The sequence below is a fragment of the Mytilus trossulus genome, chromosome 2 (genome assembly GCF_036588685.1).
Source record: "Mytilus trossulus isolate FHL-02 chromosome 2, PNRI_Mtr1.1.1.hap1, whole genome shotgun sequence".
Classification (NCBI taxonomy): domain Eukaryota; kingdom Metazoa; phylum Mollusca; class Bivalvia; order Mytilida; family Mytilidae; genus Mytilus; species Mytilus trossulus.
In genome coordinates, this window is record NC_086374.1 from 82,415,327 (window position 1) to 82,442,875 (window position 27,549).

General features: G+C 32.0%; 2 protein-coding genes across 5 annotated transcripts in view; one reads left to right on the forward strand and one right to left on the reverse strand.

Moving 5' to 3' along the window:
* Positions 1-7,501: 7,501 nt before the first annotated feature.
* LOC134708145 (vesicle-trafficking protein SEC22b-like) lies at positions 7,502-13,668 on the reverse strand. Its single transcript, XM_063568465.1, has 5 exons — positions 13,454-13,668; positions 10,905-11,020; positions 9,502-9,662; positions 8,776-8,922; positions 7,502-7,674 (listed from the first exon to the last, which is right to left on the reverse strand). Exons 1-5 carry the CDS (start codon positions 13,526-13,528, stop codon positions 7,523-7,525), a joined length of 651 nt encoding a protein of 216 aa, XP_063424535.1. The 5' UTR covers positions 13,529-13,668; the 3' UTR covers positions 7,502-7,522.
* Positions 13,638-27,549, forward strand: part of LOC134708144 (uncharacterized) — a 41,905-nt gene continuing 27,993 nt past the window's right edge. The window contains exons 1-11 of one of the 4 annotated variants that reach the window (XM_063568461.1): positions 13,638-13,743; positions 15,948-18,646; positions 19,161-19,244; positions 19,839-19,968; positions 21,006-21,050; positions 22,195-22,287; positions 23,416-23,534; positions 23,990-24,197; positions 24,681-24,819; positions 26,736-26,969; positions 27,371-27,468. In XM_063568461.1, coding sequence (XP_063424531.1) covers positions 15,949-18,646; positions 19,161-19,244; positions 19,839-19,968; positions 21,006-21,050; positions 22,195-22,287; positions 23,416-23,534; positions 23,990-24,197; positions 24,681-24,819; positions 26,736-26,969; positions 27,371-27,468 — 3,848 coding nt within the window. In that variant the 5' untranslated portion in view covers positions 13,638-13,743; position 15,948. Of the gene's footprint in view, positions 13,744-13,800; positions 13,969-15,947; positions 18,647-19,160; positions 19,245-19,838; positions 19,969-21,005; positions 21,051-22,194; positions 22,288-23,415; positions 23,535-23,989; positions 24,198-24,680; positions 24,820-26,735; positions 26,970-27,370; positions 27,469-27,549 lie in introns of those variants that run through there. The other 3 variants (XM_063568462.1, XM_063568464.1, XM_063568463.1) reach the window with 3 other exon arrangements.

The following is a 27,549-nucleotide window of genomic DNA, read 5'->3' on the forward strand; positions in this document are numbered from 1 at the left end:
GTCAAGACACGTAGTTCAGTATAGAAATCAGAAAAATTTAACGTTACGTTGATAGATAACGTTTTCTTTTCTTCTCACAATGACGTTATACCTCCATAAATAAAGGAGTAGTATACTGCTGTTAAAAATCATAAATTGAGAGAAAACAAATCCAGGTTACAAACTTAAACCGAGAGGATCTCATGAACTATGAGAGGAAAACAACGGAACAACAGAAACACTCAACTGCAACAAAAAACAATCGAAAACATACATAAAACGGATTATTTGATAACAAATGCAATATTCCTGACTTGGGAGAAGAGATTTTAACAAAATGGTGAGTTGAACCTGGTTTTATGGCTGACCAAAATCTCCCGCAAAAATATGCCTAGAAATGTCATGGAAGGTCACAAATTGTTTTTACCTGGAAAGACTCACATGGAGCTCATAGTTCTGTTAACTTAAATAGAAAATATAAAAAAGAAGGGAGTACTAATGGGAGTCTTGCTTTTGACTGAAATGAAATTTTTACTACATTCACATTTTATATTTTTCAATATGAACAACAAAGGTTATACCGCTAGTCCACTACGGTTTTAAAATCTGCTTCGTATCATGACTTTTTGATATCATTTAAGTGTACTGATTAACCTTGTTTTTAAGTGTGCAACTTAATCCACATGATGTGCTTGGACAATGCAAACTGCTTTCATAAATATCTACAAGTATATATGACAGTGAGTTTTCCGTGCTGATGTATTTGTCTAAAAAGAAACAGGACGTATCTGTGTATCTATAGCTCAGGTCAACTAATAAACACGCCATTGAGACACTCTCACGCAACATCATAGCGGTGACCAAATCATTATATGTGGCAATGAACGAAACAATTGCATATTCATTTAAAAAGTTAATGTTGCCAAATAATATATAAGTTGAAGTGAATCAAAAACACTAACAAAAGAGAGGCGAAAGGTACCAAAGTTAAAGGTCGAAAATAAACTGACAATACCATGGCTTATAAAGAAAGAGACCAACAGACAAACAGTAGTACATAATACATTTGAAAAACTCATTTTGTTAGTCTTAATTGACAAGAACTAGCTTTCAGTAATTGCAAGTACTGAGATCAGTTCTTTATGTCAATTTAAGTTAGTACTGGACTGATAAGTTAAAACATATCAAACTGACTTTTTCAATTCTTGCAATATGCTGGTATATACTATTTTTAAAAGTTTCACAGGGTTGAGCACTCTATACTAAAGACAACAATAGTTTACCGCTGTTCAAAGTCATAAATCGATTGAGAGAAAACAAATCCGAATACAAATGAAAACCGAGGGAACACATCAACTATAAGAGGAAAACAAAGAAACATACAGGAACATTGATGTGCAACAAAAACAAATTTACAAAGAAAAAAACTTTGATAAAAACTGCCGTATTCCTGACTTAGTACAAAGCAGTGAAAGAAAAATTGGTTGGTTGAACCTGGTTTTATGGCTAGCCAAACCACCCATGTATATGACACTGTTAAAAAATATCGTTAAAATGACAACACTGCGTGACAAAATATAACACAAATACACGCATGAACATTCATCACAGGGAAATGCACAAACAAATAATATAATAGTCGACACAACATGCAAATCGCAGAACAACAATGAACATATTCAATCAACGACAGATATCACAAACAAGGACACTCTAATGTAACGAATATGTAATCTTACACTATATACAATTATTTTCACAATACAAGTCCAAACAATTATCATGACATTGACGGTATTAAAAGGTAATTTTATAATAAGCTCGACTACAAACGATAAGACATAACACATTGTCTAACCGAAACCACAAAAATAAGTACATGAATGTTGGATGTACGAAATACAGAAACATGTATAGCAAAGCAAATTCACACTCTGTAAAGCAGTCATAATTGGGAATATGTCACGTTCGGTACTTAGCAGACAGACGATGTTAAAACACAATCTTACACGGGGTAAAAATGCCATTAAGTTGTTTAGACTCAAAATCATCTGATGGTTCAACCATTTCGTGATGTTGTCAACAATAGTTAAGGATGTCATTTATAATCGTTCCTCCTCATGACTATGTTGGAGGTTTCTTCATAAGAAGCACTCCTGTATATGATTCGAATAACATATTGTGTGGACATCCACAGGCATAACGTTTCATTAAGATTTGTTAACACCATGCGACGGAAAAGAGGGTAGGTTACTGCTTTGAAATGGAAAATATATAATTGGGAAGTTGAAATCATCCCGTTAGTCATAGATATTAGTGTGAAGTTGTCCATCTGTGTCAATAATGAGGAAAAGATCAAGGTATGAACCAGTCCTTCTTTTATCAGTAGTATTATTAATTTCGAGTTCACTTGGATATATGAGATACTGACTGAAATATGGGTTATTCAGCGATAGTACATCATCAATATAACTAAAAGTAAAATTCAAGAATTTTTGCAAGGAGCTTTTTCTTTTCGTCTGTTGGAAGGTTCTGAATGAATTCTGCTTCATACGAGTACAAAAAAAATCGACCGGAAGGGGTGCATAATGACTCTCGAGGAAATTCCTACTGTCTGTAGAAATATCATTCCTCCAGACTCAACAATTTTTTTTTCTATTAAAAAGTCCAACATTTTGAGATCATCTTCACAGTATTTTTCAAATAGAATCAGTGTGGTTCTTCACAAAATAAAAGTTATTATAACCCAAACAAGCATTTTTATATGGAGACAGCTCTATTTAATAAGATGGTGAAGTCGATCTTTCAATTGACCATGGGGAATAGTTGTGTAAAGCGTAGAAAAATCGAAAGGTTTTAAAGTTGCAGAGATTGGGATCTAAGATTTAGCAGTAGATCTCAAGAATTTTTGAGATTCCACATCTGGATGAATATATCTCAGAGCAATAAATTTGAAGACCATAGATTACTGTAAAAAGAATAGTTATCAACACTTTAGAAAGATGTTTAGTCGAACATCTTGATGATATATCTTTGTATCTGTATCGTTCTTTATACAGAGTTTTGGTATCCAGTATAATGACAGTAGATTTTCTTCGTTTTCTTTTATGAAATATCAAATGAAAGATTGTAAAATTTCATTCTGTGTAAATGAAATCAAATAATATGTAGTATTAATAGTTGTGCTATTTATTCCAAGCTCTTTTGTGAGACATTACACAATATAAATTAGGTTTTACATACGAAGACAATATCATTGGAGGCTTTATCTGCTGGAAAGACAAATGTGTCATGCAAAAAGGATAAAGCATCCACAACTTCCGGATTCTTGAATGGGTTAGATACAAAATTGTCTAGAATAGTACAACAAAACAAAACACCAACAGTTGAACCAAAAAGGCCACCTCCTCCATGACCAACCTTGATTGCACATCGAAAATCTATAAAGCTCACCAAACACCTCAAGGCATCAAGCTGACCCTATGAGGGCTTTATAGCCAGTCAATGTAAGTAAAAACGCCCATCATCAACATACAAGATAACTCCAAATCTTGTAGTCGTATTCAGCTGCTGTCTGTCATGTTTTTGAATTAATGTTTTAAGCAGAAGTTAGGATGTTGGTTTTCTCTTTGATTTTTTTTCCATTTTCGGTCATACTGTGGCTTTAGGATCAATATGGAATTGGTATTGCTCTTTGTTGTAGGTAGTATATTGACTTGTAGTTATTCCCCCTTTGTCCTTGTGCTTCTGGTGGTTAGGAGTCTCATTGGTAATCATTGCATATCTCCTTACTATTACATTTTCACCAATTTATCTAAAAATATTACATATACTCAAGGAATGTGGCGTGAAAAATCCCAAGATTGAATAACAAAATGAGGCAAACCATCACATAACTCAAAATGTTATCAATATAAACTGTTATCACAGAGATATGTTTGGCCTTTTTGTAATTTTGATTATGCAAATATTAAAATCCAAATAGCAATACTCTAACATCTTACACAAGTTATGCAAATATTCAGTCAATGAACCATGAATGAGTAATTGTATATGGCTAAACAATCTCCATATTAATGAAATGTGCCAATGCTAATACAACTGCATACAAAATACCATTGACTTATTATAAGTCGTTCCCAAATCTAAATACAAACATCAACTTGTAACCTATGAAAAAGTTTCAAAGTCAATGAACCATGAAGAGGGGATGGGGCTATATAATCTCCATGGAAACAATACTTGCAAATGCCAAAAAAATTGTATACCAAATATCATTGACTTAGCATAAGCAGTTCATCTTAAACTGATATAATCACAAACTAATACATGTACTAGTAAACTAAGATAAGTTTCAAAGTCATTAGACTGTGACTGGGGGGGCAAGGCAAAATATTCTCAATGGAAATGAAATGTGCCAATGCTTAAACAACTGAATACCAATCAGACTTAGGGTAATTGTTATTGTAATCGTTAATCAGCTGTAATTGATTACAATTTCTCAAGTAATCAGCATAATCATTAATCAGCCAAAAATCTGATTACATGTAATTTAATTTAATCAATTACTTTTCAAAATACCCTGTAATCCTGATTACTTTTTGATTACATTCTGATTACAATGACAAAATTCTAACACTGTGTTTATAAGGGGCGGAGCCAAATATGCCAATGCTTATACAACTGCATACCAAATATCGTTGACCTACCACTGGTGGTTCCCCATAAAATGACCTAATCACAAACTAATACATGAAAAATAAGCAAAACTTTCGAAGTCAATAGACCATGACTGAGGGCACAGGGCCAAATAATCTCCATGGAAATGAGATGTACCAATGCTTATACAACTGCATACCAAATATGACTGACATACCATTTGCCGTTCACCATAAACTAGAACTAATCACACAAACTAATACATTGTTGACGCCATTGCCATCTCTGTCGCCGATGCCAGAAACAGCATACCTATATCTCGCTTTTTGTCTTCGTCAAGGCAGGACAAAAATGAGAATTTAAATAAAATTTGTAAAACTTACAAACATTAAAGGTGAAAATGAAAATTTATAGCAAACAACTTATGACAAATTATTCAGATTCCTGTTCATTTTGTTACAAATACCTTTGTTAATTTTTGCTTCAATTGATGTGTACAAAATGTAAATATTTTTACTAAAATTTAGAAATTGTGGGCATTTGTTTATTACTGCATCTGATGATCAACAAATAAATATGTGAGCTATTCCTAGCTTGTGTATACTTCATTCAAATAATTCCATTCAGAATTTAAGATATACAATTTCAATCATATTTTGCATAAAAAATTTCAATGGAAACAAAAAAATCTGAATTTACAACTGATGAAAGCACTTTATTCTCTCATAAGTAGCAGTAATAGTCACCTCATTTTTTGGTCTTTAATACCACAAGAAACTGGTAACTGTTCATTTGATGTATACCCCCACCACCACCAACACCACGCCCAATGCAATTTTGAACATATTTTTTGTTGGGTACCAATTTTCTCTTATTTTATGGGTATAGGGAAATAACAAATTTGAATGTTCAAATTATAAATGTCTTCGGTCTCGTATACATACTTTTGCAAAACCACAAAATCAACCATGAAAATACCATTTTGTAGGTTTTTAAATGAAATTATGTTTTATTTCCTTTAAATGTTGCAGCCATATTTCAAGATTGATTGATTGTTAGTTGCTGAATGTTCAGGGTCAAAAAGTGCATGGCATATTTGATGAGATGAACTGACAATTTAGAACAGTAGACAAAACCCACTAGTTTTGATAATTTTATTCTATCAACTTTTCAATGAAATATCCTCCTTCACGTCTCCCCCCTCTTTTCACTTCTGAAAATATAATAATTCCTCTATAATTCTGAAGTTCAGAGATATACTTTTAGAAATTAAGCCTGTATGGTTCTCATTAAATTGAATCTTTATATATTTTTCAGTAGTAGTCAGGTCTTTGTATTTTACACTTGGTTGTAGGACATTCCCCATTTCCACTCTCACTTTTATTTAAAAATAAGCTTCCCTAGTCCAATTAACAAAAGATACATCTAACAATTTCCATGTTTTCTGCAATTCTGAAACATTTCAATATGAATGACTGATGCGTTGCAATTAAAGTAAAATTATTCTTTGTCAAATACCAAAAAAATGTGTTAGACACCTAAATCATTCATGCTCTGATAAAATCTACTTTAAAAACAAATCCTGTTTTTAATGGGAGTTATTAAGTCTACTGATGAAGAACTTTTTATTAGGCATATTCACATATGTCCTTTTTTAATCTTTCAAAGCTGGAGATTACTTGAAAGAATATGTATTCATTTATCTATTTTTTAATGGGAGATTAGCTCTTTTTCACATTATCACATTAGTATCTTTAAGATTTAATTAACATTTGTAATCAATTATTTATTGTAAAGTTATTATAGTAATCGTCATTCAAATAAAAGTAAACCCAATCAATCAAGTAGAACAAGATATCATGCTGATTGGGCACTTTATTTCATACTTTGACAATCACATTTACAGGACAAAAAGCATTTGAAGTAAAATGGAAATAGTCAGAAATGCCAATTTAAAAAAAAATAAAAAATGGATATTTAGACTTCTTGCCACGTGACAGGTTCCCTAAGAATTATTTTTTTTTTTTCAGGAAAAAAACATATAGGACTGAGATAGCTACAATTGATAACCGGAGAAATTACCTAATTCATTTTTTTTCTCATAAACAAAAATCCAAATTGCTACATGTAATTTATAGTTTACAGCTCACAATTAAAGGTAGATAATTGATAAATTGACTTTTTTGTTAATAATTTTCGTGGATTTCATGAGTACAGGTAAACCATCAATTAAAATGTTCAACAGAATACAAATTTCAAATAAGCCTGTATGCAAAATTTTATTGAAAAAAAACACCACTAAATCAAGCATCTGTGAATATACAAATTTTCCTCATTCCATAAAATATTGTTAACAACAAAAAATTAATGAATCCATTGTGTTATATTTATAGGAATCAATGTGTACATTTACTCATGCTTACGTTTCCTGACCAATGGGAAACATTTACTCAAAATAGATGAAAATTGTCATGAAAAATTAAAACAGGTACTTTTTGTATATGTAGAAGCACTTTTGCTGGGAATAATACAACTTCATTCAAACATCTATTTAAACACTTTCATACAATAATTAATAAGACTAAACCTAAAGATTCATTCAGAAAATAAACATTTCATTTTCCCCTCCATACACACATTTTACAGTACATGTAAACCATGAAAACCTGACTAGAACTTTGTCAATCTGGTTATCACTGACCTCAATGTTTGCCTCATTGTCAAGTGGAGCCTCATTGTCAAGTGGAATTAAAAAATAAAACAAAAGGCGAAACCCCATCATAAAATGGAAGCTTAGAGTAGTCTGAGCAGTAACTCAAATTTGTTGAATTATGAAAATAAAATACATGCACAGTACAATGTGTTTACATTAAATATAATTTATTTACCACCAAAATTTAATAAATAATAAAAATACAATGACAACAATAATAATGGCTGCTATTTTGGCATAAGATGACCTTAAGTTCAAATATGCAGAGTCTTTCTTGTACTTCTGAGAAACTGATGATAAATTACTGGCTTTCATATCTAGTGCTAAAAAATATAAAGAAATTCAATAAAGTAAAACAATTATCATTGGTATAAACTAAGGTCCTAACCATTCTCAGTCATCAGTTTATGGCAAAAGTGTAAGTTACAGGGCAAACAAAAAATTAAAAATCTTTTATTATGTGGTATTATATAATCTTATTAAATAGTCAAATTTTTTCGGCATTAGTACACATGTGCATTAACGCAAAAAAAAAAGATCAACTAAGATTGTAAGTAAAAGATATCAATTTTTTTTAGGTCTATAAATAGATTAAGGGGGTTGAATGTACTACACAGTAACTTAATGCTCTTAGTCTAATGATATAGTATTGTTACATCATGATCTACTTCTGGGGTGTTAAATGATCTTGACTTCGTTATGAAGGTTAATGTCTTGCACAATCTGTAGTAAATGTAAGTGAAAACTTAGTAAATATAATTTACACGTTTAAAAAAAGTTTTAGGTACTAATGACATGTATTTATGATTATAAGTAAAAAGAATATGTGCGTCAAAAAGCGTAAATTCCAATGATGCAAATAATTGACAATAATGTGTAGACATTGTTATAAATTTGTTTTAGGAGAAAAATAGTGTTTAACATCAAGGATTTCAATAACAAACCCTTGTTTACATATAAAACAGCTGTTCACTATAAAAAGAAAATAAACGAATTTCACATATCATTGATTTCACATGTAGCTATCCTTTATCAAGGTGTGGAACAGCTGAGATATAGATTAACATTCATCATGTAATTCAGATTACAAACAGTAAATTCCTGGGATAAGGTGCTATAAAAGGTAAATTTAAAATAAAGTATCATGGATCCCTGGAAAACATTATTGTCATTATTTGCGTTCGTCAGAACCTGCTTGTAAATCATTTAAGCAATATAACAAATGTGTGTATCAATATAGCAAAATGTATTTATCGAAGACTCAGAGTGTCACTTAAAATGATTGGTTGATTTTAAATTTGCATAAAAAGGTCATTAAAACATGATCACTTATGGAAATTCTTTAGACCATTCATTGGTGCAAGATAAGGGAATAATTTAAGTCTTAGTCTCTTTAAAATTAGACTTGTGACAAGACAAATTACCTGATAGAGTTTCTCCTCTCTGTAACACATCATCAATATTTTGTACCATTATCCTATGCACATCTTGGAGTTCTGTGTTTATGTTATTCAGATTCTTTCTTGCTCTAGAATCCATGTAAGATTTCCGTGCTTTCTGAATGTATGTATCTGAAAATGTTAACAGAAAGGGTTAAATAGCAATATAGATTCTGTCAATAAGCTTTTGTTCTTTCTTTTTGATAGGTTTTCCATGGTTATTATAATTAATCTTATAACAAGTCTTCCCATATTACTTGGGTAACATTATACAACACATTGGGCAACAATACTTAAGGCATTTTTATTTGTAATATGCAGTGTATTTTTTAATGTCATTCTCAGAAGTATTACATATACATGTACTTAGATTCATTATCTATAGGGGCAGTTCTGATCACGCTTAATGTTTTGTCATATTCCCATATCCTGCTTTCACTACATGTATGCACATAAGCAATTCTTATTTTTTTTAATTTCCCGTTTCCAGCTTGACTTCATTTCCCGTTTTCACGGTACAATTATTTGTCTTTCAGGTGTAACACTTACAAAAAAATAGTCAATCCTTATGCTTAGAACCCAATGAGACCCACTCTTAAGCTTTCACCTCTCTTTTCAAATAACATAAATGGCCAAGCTATTTTCATATTTCTTTTCTGATTATTGCCAAAAACACCGAAAGGTATGTGTGTATATAAATGGTCTACTTACCAAATTCTATAAAACTGTATGGCCTAGATACTGTTTCTACTCTACCACTATATTGCAACGAGAATTCTGTTTGTAAATCATCCAAATATTGGAATGCAAGTCTCTTTGAGAATGATTTATCACAAAGTATAAGATAACATACACCTCTTTCTATAATATAACTAAAAAGAAAAATATTTGACATAAATTTATATTAAATATAAATGTGGAGTTAAAAATTAGCACTACAAAATTGAAATGAAATTTAAATTTAAATGAAAGTGGCTACATTTGGGTTCATTCTAAATATTGGAATGTTAGTTGTATTTGATGATAATACAAAACATATATAAAGGTTGAGGATGGACAAGGATGCAGCGACTTTCAATTTTGACGAAAACTATCTGAAAAGTGACATTTTTTGACATATTTGATAGATTTTTCATATTAAAGCTTAAATGATAATTCAGAGCGTTTTTAAAGAGAAAATCAGTTAAAAAATCATTCACATTAACTAATTCAATCAACTGAAAAAGAAACTTAAGTGTTTAAAAAGTATCCAAAATATTTTGTCAGATGAACCTGCAATTTGAGGCAAAAATCGACCTTTACCGGACCTACTCCTTTTATTAAAATAAAATAGAATAGAATAGAATATAATAGAATAAAATAGAAATTCAATACATTTTGTACCTGCTCTGACTTAAATGAGTACATTAAATTTAGACACTATATATATGGGCATGATAAATCTATGAAGTTATTTTTTTTTATCCCTTATAGAAGCAACTTATTGCTGATTTCTAGTTTCTTGAACAACATTTGGAGCAGGAACTTTATTTGATTATTTGATTGAAAAAAATGGTATTGTCTGATTTTGGACTTTTGAATTTTGAAAACCCAACTGGTATTTTCCTTCTTTTTTTTTTTAACAATGTCAGTTGTATAACTTTTACACAGGAAGACTTATAAAAATGTATGTAAAATATCTTACAAGTACCTTGATAAAATCAACAAACAAAGTAAGATTTTTCAATCTTTTAATGTTCATTTGCTTAGGTGTCATAGTAATTTTTGATTATCAGTGGGTTTTCCCCTGGTTTTTTATTTCCTGTCAGTATTATTTATGTTCCATAATGTTTTAACTATATCTGAATGAAGTTTATGTTAAACAAAATCCACAATTTGTACTTTCTCTATTAATGCTATTATGGTGTGGACACCTGTCTAAATATAACTATGAAGATTGTATACGCCTTGTGCATGTACATGTATGTATAGGAATATTGACTTCTAGATGGGTTTTTTTTGTTGTTTTTTCCGTCTAATTATTAACATAAACAATTATGTAATAGATCTACCATGTCTACTTTCATTCATGATTATAAGACTCCAACTATATGTTTATCCCATGTTTTACTCACTGAAAAATATATGGTCCTGATTCTAAACTACATCTTCCTGGAGGCTGTGGGTCGGTTGATATCTTACGGAAAAGTTGTTTAGCTTGTGCCTGGTAGTCCATTAAACTTCTTCCAGCCTGTATCAAAAACAATGAGTGCATGTAGTTCAGGACAAAATAATGATAAAATAACTGTATCTTTACACTCAGCAAAGGATCTTTTTAAGTCTATAGAAGTCTTTAATCTATTGACATTAAATATTCATTGAACATGTTAAAGTAGATGAGGCTTTTTCAAGAACCTGACTGCATGAAATTTTAATCAATTATTCATTCAGGATGAAACCAATAAGTAATAGAGAGGAGTAAATCCTGACAGAAATGCATATTGGGCAACTTGAACTAAAGGTGAATCATTTGTGTGCAAACCTAAGATGCTGTTTTGACACTCATGACTGTCACTGACACAGACACAAGTACATGTATACATCAATCACCAGATTCCATTATCTTTTATAAACAAATTGTAAAACACTGTACCACTAATTAGTGAAAAAAATGGTCAAGTGGTGCGAAATAGCAACAAAAAGGAAAGTTAAGTGTCATGAGTTTTTTAACATATTACCAAGGACTTATATAGGTCCCTGATATTACTAATCATGTAAATACATGTAAATAAATAAAATGTCAACAAAACAAGATTAGTTTTTGTTATCATTATTATACAAAACATATACAGATCAAAACAGTAACAGCTTGTGACATTTACATATGACACAGATGTCTTGTTTGATTGAAATTATAATGCAATTGATGAAATTTAAATAACAAAAATTGAAATATCTTAACTATGCAAAATGTACAAAGTCAATGAACTAAGACTGAGGTTGAAGTTCAAAATAATTAAATTTACATGGGGCCATAATAAATAATAGGTGTGTTTGCCCAAACGCTACCTACCCAGAAAAAAGCTGGCTTCTCAAATTCTTTTATTGTCCTGATTTGAAGAAGGTTTTTTTTTAATCAAATATGCATGAAGACTTATAAACATCTGACACTTCAATTTCTTTTTTTGAAAAAAAAAGAAAATGCCTACATACCTACTCACTGTCTTAACCTTTGGGTAGGGTTTGGGCAAACCAAAATATTTTTAAGTGTGGCCTGGAAATGAAGTATGTATACACCATTAATAACACAACTGCACATCAAATATCATTGACTTGCTGCATCCTAGCTGATCATTTTAGTTATGTTTGAAACAAATGTACACACTTCAAAGTGGAACAAACCATTTTTCTTAATTAATTACTGCTAAATAATATAATAACCTTTTATTTGTAAGCAATACAACTTATAAAATACAAATATTCAATAACATTGATCAGTGAAATATAAAATGGATCATAAATTAAACAAATTTCCTACATGTACTCCTCCCTCATTTCATTACTGACAACCAAATGTAAAACACTTGTTCCTAACAGAAAGTTGTCTAAATGGCTTTTTTTTCAGAGTGGACTAAATAGCAATACTTGGTGTAATGTATTTGGAGTCAAAACTCTAATTTACATTGTAATAGTAAATACATTGTACTTTGTTTTAATGGATGGCATTACAGACAGTCCTAGTTGATTGGAAGACAGTACAAAGTCACTGATGGACAGCGCAACTTGTCTTTTTCGGAAGACATTCTAGGTTGTTGCTGGGTCCAGTTGTTCTGCACAAGGCTAAACATCTGAGATGCATTGACCTGGCCTGTTGGGTAACCTTACATACACCAAGTGCCTGCATGGATTTCTCTTTTTTGTAAAAACAGTGATTACAAAAACTTAACTGCTTTTTTCAATTGACTGTACTTGCCAGTCTTTTGATTAAACAAAAGAAATTGCATGCCCATTCCTATGAGTGGGCAAAGTGGACAAGCTAGAAATTTTGCCCGGTCCCACTCCCACTGTGGACAAAGCAAAATCCACCTGAGCTGTAGATTGATGTACTCCCTTACTTTCAGTGGTTCTGAGCCAGTCTTCACGCTGAATGGCAGCCCAGGGTTGTTAAATTGCTCTCGGATCTGTAAAAATCACATCTATGTACAGGCCAACAGAATTTAACCAAAAATTTTCAAAAACTGAGCATTGGACCTGTAGAATTAACAGTTCATGGTGAAGACTGGGTTTAATTGGAGTCGAAGCGTGACATGGGAATGTCAATTTTTTTTAAAGCGTGACACGTGATAGTCAAATTATTGTGTCGAGAAAAGGGGAAATGACATCAAGCAGGACACCAGAAATTACAAAATAATGAGAATTGCTTATGTACATAGTGAAGGCAGATATAGGAATCTGACTAAACAGTAAGTAAGCGGGATACAGGAATCTGACTAAACAGTAAGTAAGCAGGATACAGGAATCTGACTCCACAGTGAGGGCAGGATCCAGGATTAGAAACCCGCAATGTGACTCCCTTTTTAATTTTAAATTTCAGAGACAGCCATGCTATGATGCTATATAAGACATATGACAGGCAGAAACACAGCTGTCTATAAGTTATAACATTATTGAAAATATAATAAACCTGTTCATCCTCTTGCATTGATGCAGCTAAGGGCAGTGCATCTGCAACTCGTGCAATCATGGTCATTAAAACCATTCTGGCGACGATGATATCAAAGACTACGTTTAATGTACATGTATGTACTATGACTGCATGAGAAGTTTGTTATGATGGTATAGCTGACGTGGTGCGCTTGACGGAAAAATAATTTTGGCACTTCCGGTAAACAAAACAATGTACTTCCGGTTCAGACACCCAGCAAGTTTTCACTGAAAACCTTTTTAAATCGAAAGTCACAGTTCGTTTCTTAGGTAAGACAACTACAGATTTGAATACACATGAACAAGATCTCAATAAATCCCTCGATAACTGTGAAAAATTGAAAATTGAAAAAACAGTTAAAAGAACGTAACGAAAGTGCGCATGAACGTCACACGTAACCACTGAAAGCAATATGGCAGCATTGTGGCCTTTAATAATTTGACAGCTTTAATGGTGTATTCTGTAAACACAAGCTAATTTGTAGAAAACAAAAGGTAGCTTTTAAGAATAATAATTTGAAAATGCATTGAACCAAACTGAAAGTCAGGGAATAATAAAATAAGTTTATATTATTAAAAATTAAAGTCATCAGCTGTTTCCCCTTCTTTCTGTTTGTTTATGTTTAAGTTGATCAGGGGTCAAATTGGTAAATATCATGCTTTGAATTATGGATGTTTAATCTGATAATTGTAGTTAGATAGAATTAAATTTAAAATTTGTAAACATCCAAAAAAGACGTAGGTACATGCACATCTAGTTTTAATATAAAAGGCTTGTTGTGCAATGTTGGTTAAATTGAAGCAGGTAAATCAACAAGCATATGTTACAGTCATGTTTAAATCTTGAGAATAATACAAGTTGATATACTGTGTTCTCCTCAAGCAGATATGTAAATATATTTTGTTACATTTTTGTAGCTGCAGCACTTACATTGACCCTTTGTTTTCAAAGGAATCTGAGTCTGTTCGCGCCCATTCATGTTCCTACCCACTCACTCATGTTTGCCCCCTTTTACTTGCGCACCCTACATGATCACATTCAAAGTATGTTCGCCCCCAATTTTTATTGGTTTTGTGTTAAATAACTTTGTAATCAAGTTTTGGCAAGTGTATTTCTTATAAGTATGTTTGTTGTCATTGTCTCAAAATAAAGTCATGAGACAGCATTTTTTTTTGTTGAATAAATTTTTATCATGCTTTGGATAGCTTTTAGTTAAAAATAATAATAATCCTTTCTAAATAAAGTGGGATTCTGTCAACGTTTTATTTTGTGTTGAACAACTCTTAGTCATGGTTTGGTTAGTGTATTGCTATAACTTTGTTTCATTGACTTTTTTCAAAATAAAGTGAGATTCTGACTACATTTTTTTTTGTATGTTGAATAAATTTTATCATGTTTTGGTTATAATAGTGTATTGCTATATTTTATTGTTTCATTGTTTCAGATCAAAGGGACCAATTTTAAAACAATTATCTTTTGTGTTTTTCGTTTAAAATCTTCAATATTTTTCTCATACCAAGGTAAATACATGTACATTCAGTATTTACACCAAAGCAATTTAAAACAACAATCATGATTTTCTAATTATTCAACATGCTCAACTGGAATTTGAATTTAAATTTGGCGTGAACGTGTAGAGTGCGAACAGACCTTGGGTTCGAATGTGGGAGGTGCGAAAGTGTATTGGCCGCAAATGGTCTTGATACCTTTTCAAAGATAGACATGTAATCTGCATAAAATATTTGAAGTAGAAATGATGATAAATATTATTGAGTCTATGCATTGTTATTTGTTCATTTTTAGACTAATTGTAATTTTCATATACCCTCCAGTATGTCATGTACATATTAAGTCAGAATCAAATATGATAATTTCAATGTGTCAAATTGGTGGGCATGAATATAATTGACGCTTTCATGTTGATCTGTTTAAAGTCAATCGTAGATGATCTGACCCAAGTCAATCCGGCCCATATATTTAAAGTCCATCCTTCCCCAATATCAAAATATTTATAACATTATCTGATGTTAATGGAATAAAAATAAAGATCACATGCATTCAGTGTTGTTCATAAATGTGTTTGAATTTTATATTAATAACAAAGGTGGAAGGTTAAAAGTTGGCCTTTGAAGAATATTTGAATTTTTTTTCCAATTTAAATAAGATTCCTTATCAAAAAGGATCATGCTTATAGAAATTTAATAATATTTGTATTTAAAATATTTGATTTCAAATAAATTTATCACCTCTAATGAGGTAAACCAGATGTGAAATGCAAATATATGTGCATACAAAATTATGTCATAATAAATAAATACATGTAGATAGATAAATAACTACATAGATTATTGAATGTTTTAACTACATAGATTATTGAATGTTTTTTAAGTATTTTTTTTTTGTTCCTAGCTTTTAATCTTGAATTAATTTTCTTTGTAAAAAAGAGGTATATTTATCAGTATTTTATTTTCAGTATGAGCACAACTAACCCCTGGAACAGTGGTGCAGAAGGGGCCAAAGGAAATGTCAAACTTTTTAATCCAGCAGAATTTCAGCAGAATGGACCATCACCACAGACTGAAGGAAATGTGACAGACCATAATAACCAATCCAGTTGGAGCCAGGGATGGGGAAATGACAATCAATATGGACAATATAATGGTCAGCAGTCAGATCAAGGCCAAGGTCAACAAGGTCAAGTAGACTATCAAGGTCAAGATCAGAATTCTCAACAATTTTATAATTTAAATCCAGGTATCCAACAGCAACCATCTTTTAATCAAGATTTGTCATATGACTCCCAAGGACAACCTTTTCAACCATATGACCCAAATCAAGCACAGTCTTTCCAACCGTATGACCCAAATCAAGCACAACAGTATGACCAAAATCAAGCACCGGCTGTTCAACAATTTGACCAGCAAGGACAGCCCATTCAACAGCAGTTGAATGCTGAAGCTCAGGCATTTCAACCATATGGATCTCAGGCATATCAAAATTATGATGGACAGGATCAGTATAATAACCAGAATTATGAATGGAATCAGTATAACTATGGATATCAACAAGACTGGAATAATACTGAAGCTGACCAGCAGCCTGCTGGGACAGACATTGTAGAATCAGGCCAAAATTCTGACTTAAATGTTCAAAGTGATAACCAGTCTCAAATGGCTAATAATGAAAACTATACAAACACTGACTCAACACAGTTTGACAACTCAAATGCATCTAATGCAGATAAAGTAAATAATGAGTTAAGTACATCAGGGGGAGAGAACCAACATATAGCTAGTAGTGATGCTAGATTGTCCAAAGAATTGGACAACCAGTTACCGCAGGCTGATATTAGTAGTGAAAGTTTAGTTACTTTAAATAGTTCTAGCACACAACTTGTTGAAGAAAATGTTCAATCAATTGAAAATCAAATGGAAAATATGTCTGTTCAGGAAAAATCAAATGAAAGTGATAGAAAAGTGGAGGATATAAATCATTCAGCAATAGAGGGTCAAGGTTCCTCTGTTGATGGTAATCCTAAGGTGACAACCGAGTCAAAAGATTCTCCTGTTAATTCACAGACTTCTGACGATTGGGAACTGGTGCCTTCTGATCACAATTTACTAGCCCCCAGTAATCACAGCCGTCAAGGTTCTACAGATAGTAGTGCAAATGTACAGTTTTTTATAGGCTCCACTAATATATCACCATCAGAGACACCAAATACTGCAGAAACAGGTCATACTGAGAAGAAACCAGCAGAGGGTTCACCTCCACATAACCTAATACCAAAACATTCCTCATCTCCCATGCCTCCAAGAAATGATATTGCTGAAAGTGCTGGTCCCCCATCAGTCTCAATTAACCAGCCACCTCCAGCAGGACTAGGGCCATCTAGTGGGAACCCTTTTAGAAGGGGAAAGGGTTCTGATAACAGGACTAGCCGTAGTCCTAATTTAATGAAGAATAATGAACATGTAAGTCAACCTGTGACTATTTCACAAAATGATGGACTAAAATTAGATATAAAAGCTGCCGATTCAGGATTTCCTAGTCCTATACAACCTGTGACAGAAGATTCTCAGGATCCTCCTACTCAAAGTCCTATTATGCCTAGGAAGGAGAGCCCATTTCAACCACCTAGACGTAGAAATCTGTCACAGTCCAGTAATTCATTTGATGATGAGCATATATCTGATCCTCGACATGTTAGTGGCAGTGCATCAGACCACTATCAGAGTAGCATGGATAGAAAATCAGGGGATAGAAAAACTGGACCAATGAAAGCAGATAGAACTATAGGAGGCTCTATTTTACCTCCTCAATCAGCAGGTAGACAAAAGGATTCTTCCATTGATTATAGTAAATTTTCAAATCGTGGGATTGATGAAAAAAGACCTCGTTCACCATTGAGTTCAAGTTCAAGTAGAAGTATAAGTGATAGGTTGACTCCTACCAAACCACCTACAGGACGAACAACACCTACAAAATCATCAAATGGTAGGACCACACCTGGTCGTAATACACCAAGTCGAAGAATGGAACATGCAGCATATCAAAGAGCTATTGAGCGTAGAAAGAAGGAAAATATCTCACCTGCAACCTCACTGTGGGCGAATAATGATATTGTTCCTAAAAGTAACATTTTACTTGCCCCTGCTGCTCCAATGCAGCCTACAAGTACTACTCCTGTTTTTGGTATAGTGGCTCCTAAAGGTAGTGGTGGAACCAGAGAGGTCTTGTCCCCTGTTCAAAATCTTATCACAAGTATGAGTGATCACCTGTCTAGAGAGAATTCACCTGAGAAAGATACAAGAAAATTGAAAACAAATGAAAGAGACAGGCGAGAGAGTACACAGAGGGACAGACATGAAAGGAATTCATCCATTGACAGAGAAATTGAAATGACAAAAAGAATGGAGGATAGGGAAAGGGTACTTGAAAACAGTAGAGAAAGATCTTATAAAGATGATAGAAATTACAGGGGCACAGGTCAAGATGACCGATACAAGGATGAACGTTATCGTGAAACCCGAGATTATCGGGACAGAGACAGGGAAAGAGAGTATGAACGAGAAAAACAAATTGAAGCTCATTATCAACGTAATAACAAGGCAAAAGATCCTTACTACAGTGATGATAGATATGAGAGGTCCAGATCAAGGCAGTCAACCAGTAAGTATTCTATGTTAGAATTATATAAATAAAATATACTTTTAAAAATTTACTGTGCTTATAACATGTACATATATATATAAAGGAGATGAAAATTGTGATCAGTACTCAACGCTCAATTTTTGTCACTTTGTATTTTTGGGTAAAGTAAGCCAGTGTCACCTAGTGATATTGAAGATGTGGTATGATAGTGAAAGAGACAACTCTCCACCATTAACCAATTTCGATTATGAAATAGATGTTTGCAACTATAAGTCATCATACACCCATCAACAATGAGCAAAACTCATACCACACAGTCAGCTATAAAAGGCCATGAAATGATATTTGTAAAACAAATCAAACTAAAATACTAAAGCATATTTTCAATAAAAAATAACACTAACATGTACCACTTTTTTTTTTTAAAAGAATGCATACTGATTTTGATAACCAATGAGGCAAAAGTTTACAGATGGATTGCTGCCATTCTTCCTCTGTATTATGACTATATAAATACATTTGTTTATTATAGTTGATGACAGACCACAGGATCAGAGCTCTGACAAATCTAGATATGATAGGGATGCTTACTACCAACGTGACAAATATGGTCGAGGTAATTATTTTCAAGTAAGAAGGTGTAAGGACATTTGAAAAAGAAAGGTGAAAGATACCAAAGGGATAATCTAGCTCATAAGTCTAAAAGAACTGAGGAAACAGTTGCAAAAAATGAAAAGCAATCAAAACACAACAGTATACAAAACACAACAGTATAAAAAACACAACAGTATACAAAACAAAACAGTATAAAAACACAGCAGTATACAAAACACAACAGTATAAAAACACAACAGTATACAAAACACAACAGTATAAAAAATACAACAGTATACAAAACACAACAGTATAAAAAACACAACAGTATACAAAACACAACAACACAAAAAATAAAACTGAACAACACTATGTGAAAAACTGAAGTGTACATTGTATGAATGTAGGCAGATCCTGCTCCACATGTGGCACCTGTCCTGTTGCTCATGATTTAAGTACCTTTAACCTCCTGAACATTTTTTAACAGGGCCAATATTAAATTTTAATTCTAAAACAAATTTAAAGCACCTCCATAGTTTAAGGCCATATGTTTTAACCCATAAAATTTCCACAGGTTGAAAAAATAAATATAATTTGTACTACATGTATTTTTTAGGTTACTATGACTACTATGGTACCAACAAACAGTATGGTTACTATGATCAAAGATATACAGATTACTATGGTGATGCTCGCTATAGCAAAGCTTACTATGATGAGTATTATAATGGACAGTATCCTGAAAAGTAAGTCATAAACAGTTCTTAGATTGGGTGATGTTTGCTTTACACGGCAGTGCAAAAATGCTATATCACAGCAATTTATTCTTAGAAATGTTAACAGAAATTATCATAAATTATATCAAATTTTCAGAAAGATTTTCAGTACATGACAGTCAGTCTTTGAAATGCTGTTAAAACCTTTATTTAAAACATATTTAAAAATTCAACTAACTCACTGACAATAGATTAACAATTGATTAACAAGATGTATGGTTTATTCATACAGTAAACACATTTGTACATATGTACATCATATACTTGTACAGTAAACACATTTGTACATATGTACATCATATACTTGTACAGTAAACACATTTGTATAGCATTCTCATACAGTATACAAATATGTACATTGTAAAATAATCCAATCCAGTATGTGAGCTGTGTTCGATAGAAATTGACCTTATGCAGTTGGTAGTATACATGTACATGTATAAGACTTCAATTTTTGAACAATCAAATACGAAATTCAGGATGAATTAATGTCTGTTTTGTAGGGTCCTTATATCAAATCAATTTAGCAAACATTTACAGACTTTGCATAAAGTAGATTTCTATCTGACACATCTCAAGTTATAATTATTGTTCACTACTATATAAATCCAAACTTGTACACTATTTAATAAATATTGTTTTTTCATTCATCTCATATATTCTATATCTATGTATGGATATATATATTTTTAGATTATTTTTGTATACAGAAAGCACAAATAACATTTTTGGTACTGATTTACTGATTTTTTACAATATTTATAAAGCCCTTTTTGTGCCATATTTTTGTATCAACTTTCAAACGGTACTTTTTATAAACTTTTTTTTTCTCTTTCTTATTTTTGTGTACCATTTCTCTATGAGAACATGTAAACATTTGTTTGTATAAGTATACTGTAATACTGAAGTAGTCTTTAAAAAAGGACTGATTTAGTCCTTTAGTTTTACTTACACCCCACCGCTATACAATAAGTTTCAGAAATGTATTTTAAATGACGTACTTTCAGTTATGACAGAATGTCACATTATGATTACACATGGCAACAAGCTGGGTAAGAACAAAGTGTCTCATTGCTTCTCCTTTGTTTTAATGTTTTTTTCCGTTGTTGCAGTTCACTTATTTTGTTATGTCAGTATTATAGATTTTACACTTGCATTTGCTTTTTAATATCATTGCTTTTTAGTTTTTATTTTCCCTTTTGCATGTCTTTTGTGATTATTTTCATAAATACTTTTCAGTTTTGTATATTTAGAATGAATGGATACTTGTGGTTAATCTTTGTAATGCAACTAATATTGGAAAGTTGAAAATACACATATCTGTTTTTTTGTAGTATTTTAATGATCAGAACGTTTTCTTTTGAGCATGGTTGTTTATTAATCCCCTTCCTGTTTTGTAATTATATATTCGGTTTCAATCTGCTATACTATTAGTCTTAAATCGTGTCTTGTAAAAAAATAATAATTTAATTCAATGCATTCATCATATCATCTTTTCTGATATGAAATTAGTCAGGTTCCATTTATTGTTTGTTTCACTAAAAACATCAGTTAACTCCCTTTATAGTTGTGAAAAAAGCTGAATTTGTCTTTTACACACTCTAACTTTAGTTTGCCACAACCGAAGGTTAAGAAACTTGTACACAATGCTTATTATGACCAAGCACAGATAAAGTTCTAATTTGGAATGCATCACTTTCACAGTTTTCTAGTTTTATATAAACGGTATAATTACCGAATTAAACTAAAATAGGTTTAAATTAGTACATTGATTTTTGCATATTTACACACACAGGCATCAGTTTTCCATGGAAACATCCTTCTTTTACTCAAAATTAATACATTTTGTGTATCTGACATTTGTGATTTAAATTTTTGGTGAAATAATGAATGGTTGACTTAAGGGCAATCATACCATATCTTCTTATTTGTTATAACATACAAGTTAAGCTAGGACAATGTATTAATCAAAAGTCAACAGTATTGGTTATTTACAGCAGGTTACTTTTCATCACCAAACAATATCATTATATTGCATGTTTTATAATGATACCTGCTACTGAGAATCGTACCACCATTGTTTTGTTTTCAACCATCATCATATATATTATATACATTTTAAATCCACTGACAATCATCATGGCATTATGGTAATTGATTAACAATTGCATGTGTGCAATGTGCATGTTTTTCCAGGTATTATGACCAATATGGTCGACATGATGATACATACAGTCAGAGAAGTGGCAGTCGGGTTCATACGCCATTATCAGATTCAGGCGAGCAACCGTAAGTGTTAGATAAACATATAATGGGGAGATAATCAGATGACACAAATAATTATCTCCCTTCTGTCTCCATTTGTGAGAAGAAACAAATTGAAAGATTACAAATTTATTACGTTAAGATACACAAGTGTTGGTTTGTGGTGTATATGGGTGATTTTATGCAGTTATGATTGATTTTTGAAGTTATATATCTCTTATATATATTATTTTTGAATGTGGTAGTGGTGATGAGGTTTTTTATATACATAAATGTTCATGTGTGTGTATAAATTTAGGTGACAAAACTGAATTTGCCGTACACAAGATACATTATATAATAGTCATTTCCTATTATCTCATATAACCAAGTATCAGAATGATTTAAATGGAAATTTTATAGGCATTTAAGCTAGCTGCAGCAGCACATACAATCAATTAAGGCAATAGTTAGCTTTACAGTCAGTGCCAGCTTAAATAGACTGAATACTTGCTAACATTACTGTATAACAGCACAGTGAAAAACAATCTTTCCATGACCAGAAAATGTTGAACCAAGTCTAATGTTAGCATCTATTCAGAGTACAAGATATGCTTGCTATGTCTCATGATAATAATATATGGTAATTAAAGAAGTAACAAAGATTGTATACTCCAGATTATTCATTTTACTAAAACTAACTAATAGTCTATAGTATAAGATTCCTAATTATATATGTAGAAACATATGCTTTTACAGTATTGAAAGTAGTGTGCTGGTTCTGGTAGCTATGGAAGAAAGATTCCAAGGCATGAATACCATATTGTAGCAGCCACTGTTTGTTTGCAAAAGCTTGACAATACAGCAAAATATGCAATAAATCTTTGAATAGATTAGTTTTGCAATTGACATGGACTAAAGAATTATGTCAAATTCAAAAGGATTTGAGAAATAATGTTGATTGTTTTCTTCAAATACATATTTCTATTTACCAAAAAATGAATTATATGTGGCATCAAAATAATATGTCTAAAGATCTAAATTAATATTTTTAAAAGAATGATTGGGTAAATTTAAGGATTAAAAAAAGTTCATAATATCTGAACAAAATATATATTTATGTATGTAAAATTTTTAAATAATTACAAATAAGAGATTTTTTGGATATTTTAGGGCTGGGTATCCTGCTTCTAGATCATCGAGTAGACAAGGCTACGAGGATTATCATAATAGACAATATGATCAATATTACTATGGTTACCAAGATTACTATAACAACAGTTACGCTGAACGTAAGTCTGATTTGTTACTTTGGTAAAGTTAATTGATTTAGTGGTTGCTTCTTGGAGGATAAATTTCTCATTTACTGAAATTCTGACTTGCTGTGTTGAGTATAATTACCATGTTTGTAATTACCATGTTTGTAATTACCATGTTTGCACTGAAATTTACATTTCACATGGCTACGTAGCATGCATAGTATGTGGTTTCCAAATAAATAAATTAGTTTTGGTATATTTCTTATAATGCATCAGCTTATTCTGAATACCCATATGAATATAGTAAAAATTATGTAAACTTTGCCAATCAATATTGATATTATCTGAATCAAATACACTTGCTTTAGTAACGTTTAGTTAGATGTAGAAAATTCAAGAATTTGAACATTTAGAATAGTTCAATTGAGATCTTTTATATTTTTTTCATGTAACATTACAAGTAATAAGCCAAATATTTTATTTTCCAGCTGAACCTCCAGGTAGGATGACACCAGAGAAGTACACCCTCCCCCACATGTGTGCCAGGTTTGGTCCCGGTGGACACTTGATAAAAGTGATGCCAAACAGACCCAAGGAAGGACAGACCGCTACAGTAGAAATACATGACATCAGTATGATGTTAGAGGATAGACCAGAAGTCGAAGAACTTAAATGTTTCCCAGGGCCTCTTGTTAGGTTGGTATTTGTAACAAAAAAAACCTTGAAGTGTGTTTAGTAATGCAGTCTTCTTGGTGTTGTTATTTAAAAACATTGTCTTTACACATCAATACTATAAATTCAGAATTTTTTGTGTGCATTTAACAATGTGATTTTAGACTAAAATGTGATTTTAATATTTGCAATATTGAGAAAATCAAGTCTAGTTCATATAAAAAATGTCAAAATGCATGCTTAAGTTATTGCAGTTATAACCTTGTCGCATTTTTCGCGATGATAAAAACATTGCAATAATTTTTGAATTTACAGTAATCCACTTGCATTTAGTTTTTTGGTATTTGAGATCAAGTTTGTAGGTCAAAGTGCAGAAGGATGACAAATATCCCTTTCTACTCACTGTCTTAAAATTTACTGCTATGTGAATAAACAGAATGATTACTTTAACATTTATGATGAAAATGAATGATATTTAATGATGTTTATTCTGCTTTTTTTTTACAGAGGTGACACCCATAAAAATGATGTGTTATCATTCTGTCAACAGAAAGCTAAAGCTTGTTCAGAGAATATTAACATGACAGACAGAGATTCTGCAGAACTTATATGGAAGCTGTTAGAAGTATTAATTAAACAAAATGGAGTGAGTTTAGTATTAAGTGCAATGAGATAAGCACAAACTTTTTATTCATGAAAATATGCACACTTGAAATTGACAAATGGAATAATGAAAAAAATAACCAAAAATACATAATTTTCTGGGGGACTGCAGTAGCCAAGTAGTCTAAGTAGTCAAACTACTTGATCACTAGCCTACCAATAATGGAGTTTGTATCAAGTATGTGGCAGGTGCACTCAACTCAAATCTTAATTGACTAGGATTGTTGGTGGTTCTCTCAAAGCACTCAGCTTCTTCCACCAATAAAAACTGACTGACACAAATGAGAATGAAAACATACAGTATTTCATCACTGACTAATCTCAATTGAGAAACTATTTATTGGAATATTAAAAACTCTTTTTAGCTCACCTGGCCCAAAGGGCCAAGTGAGCTTTTCTCATCACTTGGCATCCGGCGTCCGGCGTCGTCCGTCGTCGTCGTCGTCCGTCGTCGTCGTCCTGCGTTAACTTTTACAAAAATCTTCTCCTCTGAAACTACTAGGCCAAATTTAACCAAACTTGGCCACAATCATCATTGGGGTATCTAGTTTAAGAATTGTGTCCGGTGACCCCGCCAACTAACCAAGATGGCCGCCATGGCTATAAATAGAACATAGGGGTAAAATGCAGTTTTTGGCTTATAACTCAAAAACCAAAGCATTTAGGGCAAATCTGATATGGGGTAATATTGTTAATCAGGTTAAGATCTATCTGCCCTGAAATTTTCAGATGAATCTGACATTCCGTTGTTAGGTTGCTGCCCCTGAATTGGTAATTTTAAGGAAATTTTGTTGTTTTTGGTTATTATCTTGAATATTATTTTAGATAGAGATAAACTGTAAAAAGCAATAATGTTCAGCAAAGTAAGATCTACAAAAAAGTCAACATGACCAAAATGATCAGTTGACCACTTTAGGAGTTATTGCCCTTTATAGTCATTTTTTAACCTTTTTTCGTAAATCTTAGTAATCTTTTAGAAAAATCTTCTTCCCTGAAACTGCTGGGCCAAATTATTTGAAACTTGGCCACAATCATCATTGGGGTATCTAGTTTAAAAATTGTGTCCGGTGACCTGGCCATCAAACCAAGATGGCCGCCACGGCTAAAAATAGAACACAGGGGTAAAATGCAGTTTTTGGCTTATAACTCAAAAACCAAATAATTTAGAGAAAATCTGACATGAAGTAAAATTGTTAATCAGGTCAAGATCTGTCTGCCCTGAAATTTTCAGATGAATTGGACAACCTGTTTTTGGGTTGCGGCCCTTGAATTGGTAATTTTAAGGAAATTTTGCTGTTTTTGGTTATTATATTGAATATTATTATAGATATAGGTAAACTGTAAACAGCAATAATGTTCAGCAAAGTAAGATCTACAAATAAGTCAACATGAACAAAATGGTCAATTGACCCCTGTAGGAGTTATTGACCTTTGTAGTCAATTTTCAATCTGCTTCCTTTGTTTAATATTCACATAGACCAAGTTGAGCGACACAGGCTCTTTAGAGCCTCTAGTTTTCTAACATTATTTTAGTTCGTCTTTTTTGCAGTTTTAGCATGATACATGTACTTGTTGGAAGTCTTCAGGATTGGTTTTGTATAACTCTTGTTGTTGATATATTAGTTTTCATGTTTAATTAGGACCAACTGTTACTCTGTTTTTTATTATGCTCCATTTATGGTCATTTTGTTTTATGGTCTATTTGTCTGTTTGTTCGTCCACATGTTCGTTTATCTGTCCCAAATGCCAAATAAGAGTTTTACCCCATTTTCACGGTCCATTGAACATAGAAAATGATAATGTGGATGGGGCATCTGTGTACTAGGGACACATTCTTGTTTTCTGAAATTATAACTGAATAATTTATTTATTAACAAAAATGTTTATTTCCTTTTTTAGATGATTATAGGAACAGATATAGCAGATTTGTTGTTAGCAGGTCATGAACCCACCACAGTAGAATATAGTATAATGGGAATGAAAATATCTAGCAGTATGGACAATTTAGATGATTTAGACGAGACAAATGATATATCAACGGTAACCATGGATAGATCTGTTGTCAACAAGCAAAGGTCAAGAGAAGAGGTCACAGATAGATTTAGACATTTATTGTTGTATGGAAGGAAAAAGGTAACGTATTATTCTGTAGCTAAATTAAGATATCATTGTTAAAAAAACAGATTAGGATCATTGTTGGTTCAACTCCATTCTGGATTCTATCTGTGCTTAGTTGTTTGACAAAGGCTTGTGTAAGTTAAAGAAAATATCATGATTGGTTTGCCTAAAAACTTACTCCTTTGAAAAATGACAAAATCAGTGTCTACATGTTTTTGTTTTTTTACTGATAAATTCAAAGTTGTTGTTGAATCAGAATTGAAATTTACGAATTACAAGAACGACTGTTAAGAGACCTAATATGGCACTGGGCTTGACAAAGATAAGGGAAATACAGGAATGACTCTAGTCTCCAAGTAGAATGAACCCTAATGTTAACTAGTACATTGTATAACTCTAATATTTGTATTTTACAGGATGCATTAGAGTGGGCAATGAAGAACAACCTCTGGGGCCACGCCTTATTCTTAGCTAGTAAAATGGACACCAAAGCACATGCTAATGTGATGACAAGGTAAAGATTAGAATGGAGAAAGATCAGTTATGGATATAACTTATGAGGACAAAATTGCTTTTATTTTTTGTACACAAGGAA